Source organism: Furipterus horrens, unplaced genomic scaffold (genome assembly GCF_987537825.1).
Source record: "Furipterus horrens unplaced genomic scaffold, mFurHor1.1.pri manual_scaffold_11, whole genome shotgun sequence".
In the NCBI taxonomy this organism is placed as follows: domain Eukaryota; kingdom Metazoa; phylum Chordata; class Mammalia; order Chiroptera; family Furipteridae; genus Furipterus; species Furipterus horrens.
The window spans coordinates 15,867,257-15,887,687 of NW_028327181.1; the positions used below are offsets into that span (position 1 = coordinate 15,867,257).

Below are 20,431 nucleotides of genomic sequence, written 5' to 3' on the forward strand. Positions count from 1 at the left end.
GACATTGATGAATAAATGAATGAACAGAGAAACAAACTTCAGACAGGCCAGGCCCTCTCTTGTCTTTCTTTTTCTTTTTTCTTTCTTTCTTTTTTTCTGTGACAGTGTTAAAAGTTAAGAATGGGGTTGCTGAAGACATGCCCCCTTATGCAGCTCCCAAGGTGCCCCTGCCCACCTGGCCAGGTAGGAGCTTCTGTTCTCACCTCTGCAGGTGACTTCTGCCCTCAGTGCTTAGCACAGGTGTGCTCTGCCAGCTCTGGGACTCAGAGTTGCTGGAGCCTGCACCTGACCCCTTGCTACAGTTGTATTTGGGTAAATCTGTGATCAGATTTCAGAAGACGCTTTGCTACCTGCAGGGAAACCAGATGAGGCTGTGCTGATGGTGGGAAATTGGCTGTGGGTGGTGAGAAAGGCAAGGGTCGGGGTTCAAGTCCATAAATCCCTTGTTTTCAAGCAGGGAGTTGTGAAGGTAGAAGTGAGGCATTAGGAACCTCTGTCATATGAAAAGGTGGGTCCAGCAAAACCTGGCAAAGGGTCCCTCCAACCTGTCAGTGTGCCCTCCACAGCCTGCCAAGGGCGGTGGGAAAAGGCTCTGGGATGCCTGAGGGCCTCAGGGTTCTCCAGATATGGCTGCATCCGGGGAGGCTGCCCAGAGGGTGACCACACAGCACCACACGGGTGGGGGCAGAGCTGGCCACGTCTGGCACGCGGAGCAGCCCTGGAACACGGACGCACTGGGGTTTTTGCCTGACAGCCAGCCCCAGGCCATCTCCTTGATGCTGGCACAGCAGGTATGTGTCTTGCCTAACTATTCAAACATTGTTGGACAAGGAGGGCCTCACAGCCTGGCTTCTGGCATTTTCTTTCATTTACTTAGTTTGCTCTTTATTGTATCAGAGCCTCTGTTCAGACCTGTGTGCAAAGCCATGGATGATGCCTCTGCCACAGATGCGGGGCCTGGGGGCCCAAGAGACCGACCTCCCATAGCTCACCTGAAGACCCCCACCACCCAAGCCCCATGATTTTCTTGTTAAAAACAGGTCCTGGGAAACACAGAAACCTCCTATGAACTGGAGAAAATGAAATCACAGACTCTAAGTGCGGGAAAGGGAACAGAGCCTGGCTTCTTGGTTGCAAAGCACCCAGACAGTGTTATCTGCTGAGGCTTCTAGTCTCTGGGGAGGGCCTTGGCAGCCAGGATGCTAATGCTTTACAGGGAGAACCCCTTTTATAGAGATGCTGAACCACTCACTCCTGCGGACATCACCTGGTGTACAGCACTCTTGCCCTGTGGGACAGAAGGACAAACAGGTAGCTCATGGGCAGAAATCCAGAGCCAAGGGCCAAGTCACCCCAGGGTCAGGTCTTCAGAGATACTGGTGGGCACTGGACTGGCAAGAGCAGGGGGCAGAAGGGGGAGGGGAGATGGTAGCACAGTCTGGACTCCCATACCCTGTTCGATGGCTTCCAGCTGGAGACCCCATTCATTGCCAGCTGAAGTCAACCCACAGAGCCACTCCCAGTTCAATGGCTTCCTCGGTTTATTCCATGGCAAGCTTTGCTCTGTTGGGTGCAGCCCACCCAGCAGAGCAGGTGGTGTTCCTGACGGTGCTATGGGCACCAGGTGGGCCAGCTTTTGAGAAATAGAAGCCATCACTGGCCAGCTGCTGGGCTGCATGGTAGGGTCAGAGGTTGGCAGATGACATTTAGCTGTCCCCTTGGGAGTCACAGGAACGGAGGAAAAGAGGGATGGTTTCTCTGAGAAGCAAGTCAGAGCCTGAGATGAGTGCCCTGGCGTGGCAGCACATGACCGTATTCCAGCATGGTCCAGCTTACCGCAGCTCTGCTTTGGTGCTGGCCCCCACTCTGAGCCAGAAAGAACCCAAGCTGAATGAAAGCTGGGTCACAACAGGTGGGGAGGGGGGCGGGGGTCACTGGGAGTCCCCCGGAAACGCAGTCTTCGCCCCCTCAGCTGTGTGTAAGGCTGAGCATGGCCTTTTCTCCTGGTGGTTATACCTGCTGGGTCTTGCTCTCCATTTCTGATTTTCCCTCCAAAGGCAGGAGAAAAACCCTGGAGGGGCCCTGATGCTCTGCCCGAAGTGACACCCGCAGCCCTGCCCTGTCTCTCCACCCAGCTGCCTCTAGCTGGCCCTGTTCCTCCCTGCTGAGCCCCTTTGTGCAGAGAATTTGGCCTCCCTGCTCTTAGGGCCTAAGGCTGTGATCCCTGCAAGGCCTGGGGCTTAGGCCCCCAAACCTGGATGCCAGGTGTGGCTGAGCCCTGGGGCCGGTAGATATTGTCAAGAGGGACTCAGAGCCGCTTCTGCGAGCAGGACCCTTCCTCAGTGGGTGCTGGTTCATCCTCGGGGTTGTCATTCTCAGTCCTTTCGAACAGGGGATGAGATGCTTATCTGAATCCTCAGGGTGGCCTATGCACTGGGTGTCCCCTTCCTGCTTGGCCACTGTGCCAGGTGGGCCCTTGAGGAGCTGAGATGGCCATGTGGGGTGAGTACTCTCTGCAGTCACCTCCAGCACCACCCTGCCTGGGAGGGCAGGGGACAGGGAATGGGGACCAAGGGGCTGGGGAGCACAGGCACAGAGGCAGCCAGTCTTCATTGTGCTGGGGATGGTCTTGTCTCCTCGAGATCCTGAATCTTCTCCTGGGAGGCCTTGTCAGGGAGCAGCACCTCCACAGTGTAGCTGACCTTCTTGGTGTGTATCAGGCTGTAGGTGTTGTCGAAGCGCAGGACATCTGCAAGGACAGAGAAGTAATCAGGCAGCTCAAGCCTGACCCATCTGCAAACCCAGTGCCCTTGGGACCCAGCTGCCTGGGACTGTGGGTGGTGCCAGAGGGTCGGCCACTGCTCGGCTCCCAGCCCATTGCTCATGGTCATCTCTTCACATGATGCTTGTGCTCAATAAAGAATTAGTAATAGTCACCAGCATGCATCAGCCCTATGTAGGTGCCAGGCATTACATCAGTACTCAGAGCTCCCTGAATCCTCAAAGCAGCCCCATGGAGGGCGCCGTCATCTGCATTGTATGAATGAGGAAACTGAGGCTTAGAGAGGTTGATATGGCTTGCTGATGATTACAGAGCAAGGAAGGGGAAGGACTAAGATTCCCTTATCCCAATGCTCCAACCCAGAGAGGAGCCCTGCTTTCCCCAGAAGAGAGGGCTGAGCTCCATAAGGTGTTTCTCTCCATGCCTTTCTTAGATGGCATGTCCTTCAGTGCCAAAGGCCACCATGGATGCTGGGACATGATGAGTCATTCAGCTTCTGCTTCCCCTCTCCTAATTCTCTTTCCACAAAGATGAACTAGGTAGTACTAACTAAAGCATTAGCCAAAAATCATTCTCCTTTTCCAGAGGAAATGAAGCTTGGGTCCCCCTTCTCCTAGCTCGGGTCTTGATAGAGGTGGGAAGTCTATGGTGTTCCTGGGCAGCACTGTTTCTGATAAAACTGCCCAAACTATAACTGGTCTGGGCAGCCTGGGAAGGAAGGATAAACACCTAGGAAAATCATCTCTTCAGGATGCCCAGAGTGGGGTGGTCCGTGAACCTGGGCAGTTTGGGACCCCTGAAGCTAATCTCATGCTGTTTACTTACCTATCTCTTAGCCTGCCCAGCCCAGTATGGAGGCTTCCCAGGAGGTGAGCTCATGGCCCCAGGCTATGAATCCCCTCTCTACAGTGAGTCTCTGCCCTTGTACCCACACCTACGGCCACTCATCAGATCCAATACCCTGAGCCAATTCCCCTGGCACCTCTGGGGTCTGGGAGCTTGCACAGACTCCCACACCCTCCCCGAGAGCCGCAAATAGAAGGCAAAGAGAGAAGCCAGACTGGAAATACACATCAGCTCATCTCTTCGCTAGAAGGGAAAAAACCACTCTAGTGAACCCTGCAACTCTTACAGACGCCAGCCTTGAGGCAGGTGAGGCTCCCGTCCTCGGGCACCAGGTGGGCGTTGTAGCGCTGGCTGGGCAGCACCTCTGTCATATCCCCTGCTCGCTGCTTCTCTCCCTTCTTGGTCTTCAGGAAAACTCCGAAACCGATGTCTGCCCCATCTGATGCAAACTGCCACCTGCAGGGGAAAGGGCCCCAGTGACGACCACCTGCTTGGGCTCCAGGTTCCTCCTAGCTGTACTCAGGGGTGAATGGACACCATCCCTACCTGAGCACACAGCCTGGGAACAGGATCTCATTCTCCACCTGCAGGGAGGAGCCGCGGCCCACAGTCACCGTGTGATCGTACTGCATCTTCACCTGGTTGTGCAGGTAGTATTTCTTGGGCACCTCCCCTCCATATTTGATCTGTGGGTGAGGGTGGGTGAGTGAAACCACAAATTACCCCTCCTTCCCCATCCTCTGGGCACCCTGTACCTTGGTCAGACACTTGGGATTGCCATCAGGGTCAGTCATGGTCCCCCCAAATTCCATGGGCAGCTGGTCGGGGCTGATGAACTTTGGCAGCTCCTGCTTCCAATTGCCTGTGAAAGCAAGAGCAGGGGCCCCATGGGGGCTCAGGGAGGCTTGACAGAAGGCAGAGGGGGCCAAGCCCTGGGAGGGGACCTGATGTGTCCTTGGCTTGCTCTCCTGGTGGCTACTCATGAGATCACCCAATAGCTTCACATGGCCACCCAGGTTGGGGTCTAGGGCTCAAGGCCTTGTCTGAGTGTGCAAAGGCCACTGGGAGTCAGGCCAAGATCAATGCCTGGGTAAAGAGGAAGAGCCAGGGAGAAATGGGGCCTTTAGCTCTGGCCTCTGCTTCCTAGGCAGATGGGCACAGCCAGGAGGCCACGTCACTCACCTCCCAGAATCATTATCTTCTTTCGAGTCTCCTCACTTATGAACGACTTGACCAAGTTGAAGGCCACAGGGAACAGCTTAGGGGCTGAAACACACAAAACTGCCTTGGGAAGCTGGACCAGAGAGGATGTGGATAAAGTCACGCAAGGGCATGGGCTAGATAGGAATTCGATAGATCAAGATTCTGACTCTTCCTGCTCTGTGACCCTCAGCTAGTTACTCACCCTCTCTGAGTCTTGGTGCTATTAACTATAAAATGGAAATCGAATTTAACAATGTATGCATAACGCTTGGCATACACAGTGCGTGGCTCTCAGTAAATGGTTGCCTGCCCTGTTCAGCTGGAGTTCTTCAGTAGTGCTGATTCTCCAATGGTGCCTCTTCCTTTTCACTCTCAAGGTTTTCCCAGGTTGCCTTGGAATCCTCTTGGTGCAGGTGGGTGGAGCATCTGCCTTAGAACTCATGTCCCACTTAAATCACTCACACTTACTGGGATATTTCTGTGCACCAGACTCTGTACTACGCTTTCTCCACAGACTGTTTCATTTAACCTCACAGCTATCTTAAGAGGAAGGTGCCACTGAATTCCTATTTTACAGAATGGGAAAACTGAGGCTCAGTGAGGTTCAATAGAGTTGCTCAAAGTCACAGAGCTCGCTAGATAGGAAGCCAGGTCATCTGGCCCAGAGCACATGCGGTGACCCCCTCACTGTATTGCTGTCACAGAGAGTGACCATTCCAGCCCACAGATAGTGCACCAAGCTGTGTGGTCCATGGACCATATGTTACCATTCCAAACCCAGAAAAGTAAAGAAAACAACAGCAAACATTTAGAAACTCATAACTTATTTGACATTGCTGTATAGGCGCTTATATTTTCTAAAAGTATCAGTCTGTGAAAAAATGAGCTAAAAAACAATAACAATGACAATACACACACCAAAAGACAAACGAACCAACACAAAAACTCATTCTTCACAGAGGATGGTTTGAGAAACCCTGAATTCGGTGGCTTATCCACTGCCCATCCCCCATCCCCACTCCCCCCTCACTGCCCAATTAATCCTCACCTCGAACGACAATTAAATGCTTCAGTGTCTCAGGATAATTTGCTTCCAGGACGACAAAATACTGTAGAGTCAAGAAGAGTGGTTGAGGCCATGCTCCAACCTCCCCTCCTGGATTTCCCGGCCCCTGAGGCTCCTGAGACAAGAGCCTCCATCCCCCAACTCCCTGGCCCACCCATCTGCCCATGAGCATGTACTTTGTCCTCTTTCTCCTTGCAGGCAGTACCAGGGACCAGCTTCACTGGCTGCTCCGTGGGGGGCCCCTGAGGGGGCGCGTTCCCCTCCTCCACGAACTGAAGCTTGTGTGGGCAGTGGCTCCCTATTGGCCCTGAGCCAGCTGCTTACCTTACCTGCTGGTAGACCTCCACAGCCGGCTTCCACAGGTGTTTCAGGCCCAGCCCCTCCATGTCAAACACCATCAGCACTGTCTCGATCTTTCTGCCCAGCTGCATGGGATGGAACAGGTATACATGTCAGACAACGGCTCCAGCTGGGAGATACTGGCCAGAGAGACCTGGCCACAGCTCCTACCTTCCTGCCACCCCCACCCCTGGTGCCCACAGTGTTCTCCAAATAGAGACACCTATCTAGGGTCTGCATTTAAGCCCTGGCACAGTGGCCCTTATCACACAATTTGTTCAACACTATTGCCTGAAATGAGTTAGCTGTGGAATTAAAATCATCATTCCTTATTTATTGGGCAGCTCTGGATACAATAGTATACTAGGTTGGCCACTGTTTGCAGTCCCACAGCTGTGTCTAAGCCAGAGCTATACTGTTCGCAAGCTGTGGGGCCTTGGGTGGGTTTTTAACCCCTCTGAACCTTACTTTATTTTTCCTCTGCAAAATGGGGATAATCCCAGGCTCTGATAGACTTGCTGTGAGTACTCAATGAGTCTAGTGCCTGGCACATAGCTGGTCCCTGGTAAATATGAACAGATATTGTTAGTAGTATCGTCGTCACCATAATTATTGGCTCCAATTGAGACATTCATCCCATGGAAGACACTGTTTTGACCCTTTGACATCAGCCATCTTGTTTGAGAAGCACACGCCTATTCGAACCAGGCACTAAATACAGTGCTTTGCAATTCTCTCATGTTTGCCACATTATCTCTGTGGAGGCCTTTTGTGTCCAGCACTGCCACATGCTGGAGACACAGGCCCTGCCCACGTCATTTGGATCAGCCGTTTGCCAAATCACCCCACAGTGACATAGCTCTCTCTGAGGGGCTTCCTCTTATGCTCATCAGAGACTTAAACTCAAAAAGCCAACAAGGCATTAGATTCACTCTGAAGGTTACAGGCCAGGAAACACAGAGTTGGGGGCAGGAAGAAGACCTGTAAAGGTGGGTATGGGTCCTTCTTGGCTCAGAAGCCCCGTGTCCCAAGGACTCCATACTTTTGAAGCAACTCCATGGTAGCTTCTAGGGGACCCACAAGAGTGTGTGTCCAGTCTCCAGGGCCACTGCTCTCTGGGACATCCCAAGTAATGGCTCCTCCATTCAGTGATTACAGTTACGCAATTTACAATCACAAGACATCTTTTCTATAAGCAAAGTTGACCACCCACTGGTCCCAGGGCTCTTGGGGAACAGAAGGAGAGCATTCACTGCACCCAATGTCAACATCTCACTTAAGGTCAAAGGAGAGGGGAAAGGGCTTTGGTGACCCTTGGCTCGTGCTAGCGGAGAGGGCCACGTCCATGTTAGATGCTTGTAGGTGGGTAAGGCAGGAGAAGCCACGTTTCATTGGAGCCTGGAGTGCTGAGGGCTAGGGGGAAGCAGGGGCAGGGTTCCTCCCCTTCCTGGTCCTGGTGCCACCTTTTAGACAGACTGGGCCTAACATGACCCCTCCTCCCCCCTACATTCCCCAACCCCCAGCCCTGGTCACTCACCTTCTGACTCTGCAGCTCACACTCCTGCTGAAGCAGCTCGCAGGACTTGATACGTTTCCGGATCAGGTCCTGCTTGGAGGCTGATAGGAGGAGACCCTTGGGGTCAAGGTTCCCGATGATGTCGAACCACACGGGGCAGCCATCATAGTCGTAGCCACACAGACCGCCCGAGTCGTACAGCTGGATCACCTGGGGGGAAGTCCTGACTCAAACCAGGCCACCAAGCCATGTCCTTGCTTCATTGGGTGGCTGGATGTGCTGGTGGGGAGTGAGGTGGGGGTGATCCGGTGGCCTGGGGGTGCTCTGTGAGGCTCACCTCTGAGGGCTGCCATGTGAGAATGTTGTCCAGGTCCTGTTGCTTCCGGAACTCCATGTGCTGTGGAGACACAGCAGGACCTGAAGACTGCCTGCCACAAAGGTCCCTCTGCCCACGGCCACCAGATCCTGCCAAAACATCCCCAGGCTCTAATGACATTGAACTGGGGATGGGAGACACCAGAAGGAGGACTGTGGGGGACCTGGGTCTGATGCAGAAAAAGGATCCGAGGAGAAGAAACATGACAATGGGACAGGGCAAGGGTCCCCACCCTTTGTCACTAATCCCTGGGGTACAGCAGGCAGGAGGCAAGAAGCTCATGAGAATGGGCCTCACCTTCCGGATCATGTCCTCAGATTTCTGCAGGTCAAAGTTCTGAGCTGCAACAAGAGTTGAGGTAAGAGGAAGCTTGAGGCTGAATCTAGAATAGGCTATTCTCTGAAAACTCATGAGGAAATTGTGGGTGTCCCCTGATTTTCCTGACACCCAAGGATATAGTATAGGTCTGAAAAGTTTGTTAAAATGCAAGGATCTTTAATTCTACAGAAGATTTTGAAGGGCTCTTGATTTCAGTTCCCAGGCCTTTTAAAACTCTTCATTTTAAAGGCTGATCTAGCCTGTGGTATTTGATATGTTCCCCTGGGAGCAGAGATCCCCTTGGTGTTATGGGTAGTGCAGAGCAGGGGCTTTGGAGTCAGGCTTTCTTGAGCTTGAAATCTAGTTTTGTCCTTTTATTTGCTGTGCAACCTTGAGCAAGTCACTTAACTTCTCTTAGCCTTAGTTTTGTAATCTGTTAAATGGAAATATATCTTTTTCAGAGTTATTCAAAGGATGACATGAGACAAAGTGCTTTGCCTGATTCGCAGTTAGTGCTCAATAAATGATAGATAATATTGTGATCACTTATTTTGAAGAAATAAATGAACTTTAATTGAAAACATAATGCTGGCATTATTTTAGAAATGCAATGACTGCTGCTCTCTGAGACTACTGGTTCTCTGAGGAATTTGTCCTGTGATGGGTCTTTGATAAGACCCAGGGTCAGAGATTTTCAAATGGAAGAGGTGTGAGATGCCACCAGGCCCCCTCTGCCCTGATCATGCTCACCTTCAGGAAAAAACCACCGAGGCCACCAGCTGTCTTTTTTTTTTTTTTTAAATCCTCACCTGAGGATTTTTTCTTTTCTTTTTTTTTTAATTGCGTTCAGAGAGAGAGAAAGGGAGAGAGACGGAGAAACCCTGATGTGAGAGAGAAACATCGATCGGTTGCCTTCCACAAACAAACCGACCGGGGATTAAACCCATAGCCTAGGTACGTGCCCTGACCAGGAATCAACCCAAAATCTTTTTGGTGCTTGGGTCGACGTTTCAACCAACTTAGTAACCCAGCCAGGGCCACCAGCTCTGTCTTGATTATCAAGTTCAAAATCCATACCATGGGTGTGCTGAGTCAAAATAATTTTTTCCCTAAGCTCTGGGGAGGTTTTTGTTATTATAATCATTTTACACTGTTTCAGCAATTCCTAGAAGACACTCCTCCATCCTTAATTACATCCACTTCCTGAAGTGTTTGCTGGGCACCTGCTTGGTGCCAGGTTCTCTAAGGGGACGGCATAGTCTTGTCTTCGAGGAACTGGAGATAGACCCCAAAGGCAGGTCCTGAAGACTGTGCTCAGCAATATCTGACTCAACGCCTGGCCAGGCTTGTCATCCTGAGAACTTCCCAGGTGTTAACCCTAACCTCACCTCAACCCTGCCCACCTGGTGCAAGCACTACATCCTCTCATTTAACACTCACTACAGCCAATGGGGAGGTGCCATGCCAGTTTGAAGGGGAGCTCAGACTCTAGCCCAAAGCGGGCTGATTCCAGAGCCCTCGTTCTTTACCACTCTGTGGCACTGTCCCCCAAAGTCTCCCACACCCTTTCCTGAGACCTTCCGATCCCGCCAGCCTCACCTCGCAGCCAACGCAGGAGGAAGTGGTCATCAGCCTTGGGCATGGTGGACAGCAGGTCCTGGAGGTTGTCCCGGAACTGAGGGGGTAATATGATTGTTAGAGGGGCTCCCAGGACCCCCAGGGCCCCCCACCCCAGCCCTGGACCTTCCCACCCTCAGTCAGCAGTCAGCCCTGCCCAGGGACCCTGAAGTCAGGGACTGTACAGTTAGCAGCAGCTACCTGGACCATTTTGCCACCTGGGGTTGGGGCACACCCCCACCTCCAGCCCACTATGGCAGAAAGAGTTGTGTCTTTCTCAAACTTTGGGGGATCTCCGCACCCAAACCCTCATTCTGTAAGTCTGAGGTGGGGATCCGACATCGCTATTTTTGCAGACATCCCTGGTGAATTTGGTGCAGGCCAACCAGAACATTTTTAGGAACGTTGCCCCTGATACTGCATCTTGAGGGTTCAGATTTTGAAGCAAGTTACTTAACCGCTCTGAGCCTCAGTTTCCTCATCTGTGAAGTGGGGTAAGGATAAACTTGTACCAATCAAAGGAGTTTGTCCAGGTAAAGCACAGCATCTGGCCCGGCTTACAGCAGGTGTCACATAAATGTGGGCACACAGCAAACACAGACTGCCCACAGCCCTGGACAGGGGACTCTGGAAACGACCCTGGACAAAGGTCAGCAGAGAGGAAGTGAAAAAGAAGCCAGGGTGGCCGCATCCGGGCACCATCAAGGCTGGGGAAAAGGAGGGTGGTAGAGCTTGGGGAAGCCACTGGGAGTTTGGCTTTGGAACTGAGGCTCAAGTGTGAGGTAGAGAGAAAACCCCAGTTCCATGGGGATGAAGGGAACTGAAGACAAGGCCTGCAGGGCTGGGTGTACAGGGGAACCTGTGACTGCAGATTTGGGATTAGAAACAGATGCCAGCCGAGCCATAGGAAGCTGTCTTGATGACCATCCACCAAACCATCTTTAGCTTTATGGATGATGTCCAAAATAAGAATGTATTCCTGTATCGCTCCCATAATTAAAAATGAATAATCATCTTAAACATCTCCATTGTTAATAACATGCACAACGGCATCTGCTATAATAATCACCAGTTGGGACAGGCACCTGAAATGGAGCTTCCCGCACATTGAACAGCTGTAGCCTCTGGGCTTCCAAGGAAGTTTCTTTGGGGAAGGGGCGTGGGCAATACTACCTGAGAAACAATAACTCCACACCCCTCAGCCCCTCCAGATTACCAGATTCCCTCCTTTGAACCTCAGGATGTGCCCTGATGCAGGGGGAGCAATGGTCACATCCCTGCTTTGCAGATGAGGAAACAGGCTGGGCGGCAAAAGAGAGGAAGGTGGTTTTCCCCAGGGACAGAGTAAGGGAGCTATAAGGCCAGGAAGCATCCGCATCTTCCAATCTCAAGGCCACTGTACCCTTGAAACTCATGTCAAGTAAAAGAGAAAACCCCTAAGCCAGTGCTGGGAAGACACTGGAGCAACTTGGAGAAAAAACTTAGGATGCTGCCATGTGGAGAAAGTAGCATCTGGCAGAGGGACCACGTGGTGAAAACTAGGTTGAGGAAAAAGCTAGAAGGAAATGCTCCTTGCATGGTTGCCTAGAACTCTGGGACCATGGGTGGGTTCTCCCCCTTCTTTCTACACTGCTCTTTCCCCCTAATTTTAAAAATAGAATCTATTTCTTTTAAATAATGGTAAAAATAAGAATCAACTCTTAACATTGTTTAAAACTCTTTGACATCTTCATCGTAATTCACCCCCACAGCCAGGTGTCCAGTCCCTCCTAGAAGCCTAGTGTCTGGGGCTTCCCTGAGGCCATGGCCAGTGGGGGAGGGACAGGGTTCACCAGGAGACCCTTTTTTTTTTTTCACTTGAGGATGCTTCATTCACCTGGGACTCTCCGCTTCTGGAACCCCCTCCTTTACCTGTGAATTCACCCAGGGGCCCCATCATTCACCTGGGACCCCTCTCTCCTTCATTAGGAATTCACTCAGGGTCCCCCTCCTTAAGGGACCAGGGGTCCTCATTCCTCTCTGGAGGACCCTCACATCCTCCACATGTCTGAAGCTGCCCTTTCACAGGCCCGAAGTACAAGCTGGGGCTGTGACCAACCCCCTTCCCCCAACCTGGAGTCAAAGTTTCCAGCTCCTGGCCATCTGCAAACCACATTAATGCTGTAGCACCTAAGGCTTGGATATGCTCCTCCTTCCCCATGGCCCTGACCCTCCCAGCCTACGGACTGTCTTGAAATCGCCCAAAACTTCTCCATTCCCCTTTAATGAAAGCAGTGACAATAGGAAGACAGCTTAGGCCCTGGGGAGTCAGAAAGCCCACAAAGAGAAACCAAACAAATATTGCAATCTGGGCGGGAGATCCGAGAGTCCGCCCAAGGCTGCCCAGGTGTGGGATGGCAGCGCCCCCCTACCCATCCTATTGCCCCCTAACCAGGGATCAAGAGCCAGGGCTCTGTGGCCAAGAGTGGGCAGCAGTGGAAAGCTGGACTGGGCCCCAGTGTCGCCCAGAGAAGGGCTCCTGTCCCGTGTCCTGTACACAGCTGCCTGAGCAAGTGGGCGCGGGACTGTCGGCAGAGGCGCTCTCCAGGATCCCTTTTCCCCTCCGTACAATAGGGGCGCCAGCCCGGGTGCGCAGCGTCAGGCTGCTCGCCCCGCCCCCTGCTCCCCCAGCCTCCCGGCCCTCGGCCCTCGAAGACCCTCACCCTGGCCAGCGCCTCCTGCTGCTGGGGGCTCAGGTCCCCGACTCGGCCGCTCATGGTGCTTGTGGACGCCAAGTTCTGCCGCTCACGGTGCTCCTGGGCGCCTGGTTTTGCCCAGAGGGTCAGATATTAGTCCCGCCCCGACGGGAGAGCCGCGCCCCGACGGGTCTCGCCACGCCTGGTCTCGCCCCGCCTAGTCCTGGTACTGGTTTCTCCTCCCTTCTGGGATTTTTGCCACCGGCAGTGAAAAAAAAAACTTACCCTACGCGGGGCAAGGAGGTGACCCGCCATCAGAGGGGTCCCAGAGCAGACTTCAGTCGGGGGCAGCAGGCACCCCCATCCCCAGGCCTCCTCGTCCCAGGGGCCCCATATGGCAGTCAAGGAGGAAGGCGTAAAGGACGCTTGGGCAAGTTTCGAGAAGCACAAAGATCCCCCTCCAGCAAAATGGAGGAACTTTCTGTAAAGTTGATTCAACATCTAGGTCAGAGGTTCTCAACCTGTGGGTCACGACCCCTTTGGGGGGTCAAACAACCCTTTCACAGGGGTCGCCTAAGACCATCGGAAAACACATATATAATTACATATTGTTTTTGTGATTAATCACTATGCTTTAATTATGTTCAATTTGTAACAATGAAAATACATCCTGCCTATCAGATATTTACATTATCATTCATAACAGTAGCAAAATTACAGTTATGAAGTAGCAACGAAAATAATTTTACGGTTGGGGGTCAGCACAACATGAGGAACTGTAGTAAAGGGTCGCGGCATTAGGAAGGTTGAGAACCACTGCTCTAGGTGGTCCCCAGACCTTTCTTCCCAAGGGGCCCCCAACCCTCTTCCCCTGACTTTGAACACAAGCTGCATCCTGCCAGTGTTCACTAGCTGATAGGGGAGCCCTCTGGTGCAAAATGGTTCTCGACTTCAAGATGGTCTGGAGGATTAGATAAGATGATCCACCACGGGTTTGCCTGGCACGCACACCCAGTAAGGATTGGCTGGTAGGAATATTGTTTCAGACTCATGGCTGCTGAGGCTGTGACCAGAGCAGCAAGCTGCACGGGTGGAGACATGGGAATGTGAGCTCCTGGGTAGGATCCACAGCCTAAAGGTGGGAAGTGGGAGGTGTCAGTGGACAGATGGAAGCCCTGCTTGGGGTGATGGAGAGGTTGGGAGGCCAAAGGGTGGTAGGCTGCTGACACAGGTGTCCCGGGTGACATCTGAGAGCCAGGTAAAGGTCACTGGGGAAGGTGAGAAAACTCAAGTCGGCTGGGCAGAAATTTCCAGTGAGCGGAGCAGGTGGGAAGTGAAGGTAAAGAGGGTGGGAAATTGGGCTACTGGAACCTTTGCCCTCTACCCTTCCTTGGGGTCAAACCAAGTTTGAGCCCTTTATTGACCAACCTGGTGGCCACGAGCCACGTGTGGCAGCTCAGCTTTGGGAATGTGGCTTGTCACTAGTGAAATGGAGATGTACTGTAAGTGTAAAATACACGCCAAATTCTGAAGACCTATTGAATAATATCAAAAAAATTTTAAGTATTTCCATAATTAACTTCTTACATTGATTCCATGTTGAAATTATCATATCTTGGATATATTGGGTTAATAAGATATATTATTAAAATTAATTTCACCTGTTTCTTTTACTTTTTGTAATTTAGAATTTTATAAGTTAACAAACTTTATTTTTTTAGGGCAGTTTCAGATTCACAACAAAATTGAGCAGAAAGCATAATAAACTCTCATATACTCCCTGTCTGCACTCACACACAGCCTGCCTCACTGAGGACATCCCCTACCAGAGTGGTACATTTGTTAGAATTGATGGGCTTACATCATTATCACCCAAAGTCCATAATTTGCATTAGGTCCACTCTGGATGTTGTACATTCCGTGAGTTTGGACAAATGGACAATGACAAGTATTCACCACTGTGGTATCATACAGAATACCTTCACTATGCTAAAAAAATTTTGTGCTCTGTCTATTCTTTTTTAGTTTTTTAAAATGTGGCTACCAGAAAGTTTAAAATTATGTGTGCGGCTCACATTTTTAGCTTGCATTATATTTCATTTGGACAGCATTGTCTTAGAGGGATTTTAAGTCAAAGAAGGAAGAAAAAAAGAAGGAAGTAAGGAAAGAAAGAAAAGAAGGAAGGAAGGAAGGAAGAAGATAGCTATCACAAAAAGCAAAAAAAAGATAAAGTGACGCTCACCACGTCTCTGGAAGGTCATGGTCTTCACTTAAAAGCAATGACAGAAATCATAAAGGGACAATCGATTGATTTGATTATATAAAAATACAAAAATCTGTTAAACAAGAAGCATAATTAAGTCATTAGGTAGTCACTAGTTGCTGATGTGAATTTGGGGAAAATAAAATGTACAAAAATTGATCTTTATAAAGAAGGCATGCAAACTGATAAGAAAAATAGTAATGTGCTAAGAAATGGACAAAAGCCTTAAAACACCAATTATCAGAAGAGGAAATGGAAACGAGTGAATAAATGCTTAATCTTCAGTCACCAAAGAAATGTGCATACAAATAGAGATGCTTTTTTTTCTCAACCAAATCACCCATTAAAAAAAAAGAGGAAACACGCGTGCGTGTGCACACCACACACACACACACACACACAAATCCTTTCTAAAGTTAGAAGTTGGTGAAATAGAAACACTTATACATTGCTGGCAGGACTGGAAAATCGTTCAGCTTTTCTAGAAAACTAATTGACAATATGCATTAGGATCTTTCAGTAGTTTACCACTTTGCCAAATAATAATCCTAACGGAAACTATTTTCATCTTAAAGTTGTTTGTGCATCATTAATAGGAAAATTGGAAACAATTTTTCAGGAAACCACGGTGCTTAATGTAGTTGATGAAGAGTTTATAACGACATGGGGAAAATGCCACGAATAACTTGGAAGCGATAGCACTACATTGTATATGCCATATGCTTTCGGAAAGTAAAACAAAATCTGCTCATTAAAGAAGAGCCAGACAAGAAAAGAAACTTGTTCCCAATTTTCCCTAGTCTGTGAGGAGTAGGAAGTCATATTTTTTAAATTCCACAGGTAACAGGTTACCTCCAAAGAGAAGCCTTTATTTAACCACCACTTACAGGTGTCTCTTATGTGGCAGGCCCTGTTCTAAGGGTTTTGCAAATATTAGCTCAGGTTATGGGAGCCACGCAGGTAACCGCATTATTTTTTAAAATTTTATTTTTCAATTATTGTTTACATTCAATATTATTTTGTATCAGTTTCAGGTATTCAGCTTGGTGGTTAGACAATCATATACTTTACAAAATGTTCCCCTACCCCCAATATTTCCAATACCCACCTGGCCCCATACATAGTTACGGCAATATTCTTGACTATATTCCCTATCCTGTACTTGATTTACATCCCCCTGACTATTTTGCAGCTGCCAATTTGTACTTCTCAATCCCTTCCCCTTTCACACTGAGTGTGAACCATCTGTCAACCATCAGTCTGTTCTTCGTATCTATGAGTCTGTTTCAATTTTGTTTGTTTATTTTCATACAGGGAACTTTAAATTCTCTGGTGTCTACATTAAATTTTTTATTTTAATAATATACTTTATTTAACATAATGTATCCAAAATATTATTATTTCAGCATGTAATCAATATGACTAACAAATGAGGTAAATTAATGATCTCATTAATAATGAGATATCTTGCTTTTTTTTTTCTTTTTTTGGTACCAAGTCTTTGAACTCCAGTGTGCATTTAACATAATAGCACATTTCAAGTCCCACTAGCCACATTTCAAACGCTCAAATAGCCACATGTGGTGTTATGGGTTGAATTGTGTCCCTCCAAAAAAAATTCATATGTTGATGTCTTAATCCCCAGTACCTAAGAATGTGACCTTAGTTAAAATGACATCATAGTGGAGTAAGAGGGGCCCCTAATCCAATATGACTAGTGTTCTTATAAAAAGGGGACATTGGGACACAGACATGCACACAGGGAGAACTCCATGTGAGGATGAAGGCAGAGATTGGGGTGATGCTCCTACAAGCCAAGGAAGCTCACGATTGCCAGCAAACTATCCGAAGCTGGGGGGGAGAGACATGGAATGTATTCTTCTTCTCAGCCCTTGGAGGGAGCCAAGTCTGTCGACGCCTTGATCTTGAACTTCTAGCCTCAGAGGATACATTTTCTTGTTAAAGCCACTCCGTCTGGGGCTTATTGGACAGTGCAGTGTTAGCTCATTAAACCTCCAGGCACATTCTGAGGTAAGCGCTATTATTATCCTTGTTTATGGATCGAGAAACTGAAGTTAATGAGCCTCCTGAGGTCTCACAGCCAGCCAGCAGCAAAGCCAGGACGGGGACCTGGCAGGCTGGTGCAGGGCCAGGTGCTCACCACGCCATATCCTTCCGTCTGCTCAGCTCCAGGGTTCTAGGTCACCCTCAGGTCCCTGTCTTTCCAACAAAGGGCAGATGTCCTCCCCTGAACCTGTAGGAAGCCGCCACCTTCTCAAAGGTCAGCTGTTGCTGAGCGTGGAGGACTTCTGCTCTAACCATCGAGGTACCCGTGGTTTGGGGGACAGACGGTTCTCCTCTTCCATGGTGCGCCCATCTCCTCCCGCCTTCCAGAAGATGACTCATGGTTTTGCGCCTCCTGGCTCGTGGGCTGAGAAGCTGGACTACAATGATGGTGTTGTCTGGTATGTAACACTAATGTGACACCTCCTGCCCACTCCCTCCAACTTCTCCCTCCCACCTTCCAGACGCTCTGAAAACTCCTGGCATCTTCCAGCGGCCACAGGTGCCCTGCCTGCTGTCCTAATTCAAGCCTGTAATCTGCCAACTGAAGGAAGCTCTGTTGGGTAAGTGACATCACCCTTTTTGGGGTGCGATCAGGCTTTGCTGGTGTCCCTGCCTGCTCTACCCCACATCATGGCTAAATCAGTCCCACCTTGTGGACATCTAGGCTGGACAAATGCCGCTGGATGCTCCTCCAAATATGTAGGACTGGGCTTGGGTTACCCTTGGTGGAACAATCGGGAGGGAATGTCTGCCTGACACAGATGCCCAGGGCTGGGGTGGCCTTATGCCTGGCCTGCTTGCGAGGTGGAGAGTAGGCTCTAGGGCAGCTGTGGGAAGGTTTCCTTGGCTCCCCTACCAACTCAGGGTGACTCCAGGGGAAGGCAGGGCCTGCTATTGCCACATCCCCCATACTCTTTGCTCCCTAGAAAGAGAGGTGACCACAAGGGCCTGGGAGAGAGATGGATGCACAAGGGGAGCCTGACTTACTACCCCCAAAGGCCTGACACAGAGGAAAAGATGGGTTAGGGATCAGGGGTCACACCTGGATTTCTTCCCCTACAAAATCCAGGAGGTCTCTGGCCTTCCCAAGCCACAGAACATCAGGTGGGCAGTGTGGGGAGCTCTCTCTCCCTCTTTGCTGCTTCCAATCTGCCACAGGGCCTTTGCTTTCCCTCTGACTTGGGACACTGTTCCCTCACATCCTCCTCCTGCACCACCTAGTTATTGCCGTCTCTGATCCCCCAGTTAAATGGTCAAACAGAACCCTACTCCTCTTTTGCACGTATGATTCTCACTTGACGTTGTGTGGTTTGATCATTTGACTCGCCCCCTTAACGGTCAGCCCATGAAGGCATGGGCCGCATTTGCTGTGCTCACCATTGTACCCCTGTGTGGAAACTGATCTTTCTGAGGCTGGTAAGAGCCAGAGCCAGGATTTAAACCCTTATCTGTCTCCATTCAAGGTTTGGATCCTTAACCTCCACCTGTTCTAGCTCCCTGAAGGGAGCTCACTGAGGTCTCAGTCAGAGCACTGCACTGAGGAGGAGAGACCTGGAATGTCTCTCAGAGGAGATGATGGTATTTGAGTTGGGCCTCTAAGGTGGGAATAGGGGGAAGATGTTCCCGATAGAGGTGAGCACTCAAAGAAACTCACACCATGGGAAGAGAGACACTACAAGGGCAAAGGGCTCAAAAAGATTGAGATCAGGTCACGCAGGAACTTTAGGCAGTCCTGGGGACTTTGGGCCACGAGCTAATCAAGGTAGGGAGATGTTGAAGGTTTCAGAGAAAGAGACGGATATGATTCTACCTGTGCCCAGAGGATAACCCTGAGCCCAGTGTGAAGAATGAGGGAGAGAGCAGATTGTTCACAGCAGGGAAACTGGTTAGGAGGCTATGGCATAAACTCATGGCAGATGTGGGAGAGGACTGGGGAAGAGTAAACAGTGAGCGGGGACAGGTCAGAGCCTCACCTCTGTTTGGGGCAGAGCCTGGAGTGGGTGCTTTGAGTGGGACGGCAATGTAAGAGGAGGCAGGTGAGACCAGCTGTGGACGGCACCACTAGCTGGCCAATGGCTTTGGCCTCCAGCCTGTTCCCAGGGAGACTGTGGCAAAGACAGACGGTAGAGAGGATGAGGTGTTGAGTAGGATGGGACAAGTCATAGGCTAAGGGACCAGACCCAGGAAGACCCCTCTGTTCTTGCCTTGGATCCCCAGGGCTCTCCCCTCATCCACTGGGCTGCAGACTATGGGGTATTTCTTTAGCTGGCCCCCGCCCACAGCTCCTTGGCATTTTCTGTGCAGGAGAACAGGGAAGAATCATGGAGGATGAGAGGAACCAGACGATGGGTTTTGGAATCAGTTGAGTTAACTTGTTATCAAAATTCTGGAATAGATTGTTGAGTAGGGGTGGGTAGTGAGCCCTTAAAAATGAAGGCAGGGAATCCTGGGAGTGTACGTAGGGTCAGTGAGAGCAAGATCTGCTGAATGTCCACATTTCCGTGTTTGGACAGGATTCCCAGCAAAGTGGCTGTCAACTTGGGCTACCACTTTGAGAGCAAGCTAGGGAAATGCATGTCAGTACTGGATAATGAGGCAGAACCTCAGCTGACCACACAGCCAGACCCAGAGGCCTGACCCAGGACAGGGTCATCCTAGTGGAGCTATCAGGCCTGTGGGGCTGAGTGAGGGGCTGGGTCTGAAATCTTAATCGGAAGCTTGGATGGAGACCCAGACAGTGAACAAATTCTCAGATACCCTAACGCTGGGAAAGAAAGTGTGTGTGTAAGACAGAATTGGGGGTTAAAAGTTCTTTCTAGATAGGGGAAGCTGTGAGGCTGAATTTCAGTTCAGAGCATTAGTTGCACAGCTGCTTGCTGGGTAACTGTATTCACCATGTCTTTTATTTTCTATATTCTCATGCTTGGATGCCTGGGGCCTTGCTGATTCTGGAGAAACTGTTCCTCCCAGGAAGAGCCAATGCCTAGAGATGGTGAACAGCTCTCCCCATCAGTTTTGCTTTTCAGATACAAACCAACTAACAGAGAGCCCACACTGCAGCCACCTTCTAGACGGAGCTGACACTTGGGGTCCCTACTCCCCTGCCCTATTCACCGCATGGCCAGGTGCCAGACTATCAGGGACAGCCCCTATGCCCCAAAGCCTCCTGAAATTATTCCAACTGCCCAATCCTAGGCCTGCTTCCCCTCTCTCACCCATTCCTTCCTGTGGAAACCATAACAAGGGCTTCTGCCACAATTCCTCCCTCTCCCTCCACCTCATGACTGACCCTGGTGTTTCTCCATGTGGCCTCCATGGTGCGGCATCCCCCCTCCTTACGCACTGTGATTAATAAACTATCTT

At 50.3% G+C, this 20,431-nt stretch overlaps 1 protein-coding gene and 1 long non-coding RNA gene across 2 annotated transcripts; one reads left to right on the forward strand and one right to left on the reverse strand.

The window, feature by feature from the left end:
* Positions 1-2,579: 2,579 nt before the first annotated feature.
* Positions 2,580-12,895, reverse strand: LOC149997025 (SEC14-like protein 4). The gene is made up of 12 exons (XM_090257679.1): positions 12,766-12,895; positions 10,046-10,121; positions 8,426-8,469; positions 8,090-8,149; positions 7,774-7,962; positions 6,227-6,322; positions 5,880-5,940; positions 4,811-4,894; positions 4,384-4,490; positions 4,175-4,314; positions 3,915-4,084; positions 2,580-2,749 (listed from the first exon to the last, which is right to left on the reverse strand). The coding sequence occupies exons 1-12, from the start codon at positions 12,817-12,819 to the stop codon at positions 2,610-2,612; spliced, it is 1,221 nt and encodes a 406-aa protein (XP_090113805.1). The 5' UTR covers positions 12,820-12,895; the 3' UTR covers positions 2,580-2,609.
* Positions 12,896-13,796: 901 nt separating this feature from the next.
* Positions 13,797-18,566, forward strand: LOC149997026 (uncharacterized). Its single transcript, XR_016514007.1, has 3 exons — positions 13,797-13,876; positions 16,891-17,628; positions 17,995-18,566. It is a non-coding gene; the product is annotated as an uncharacterized LOC149997026 (long non-coding RNA).
* The last annotated feature ends 1,865 nt before the right edge of the window (positions 18,567-20,431 follow it).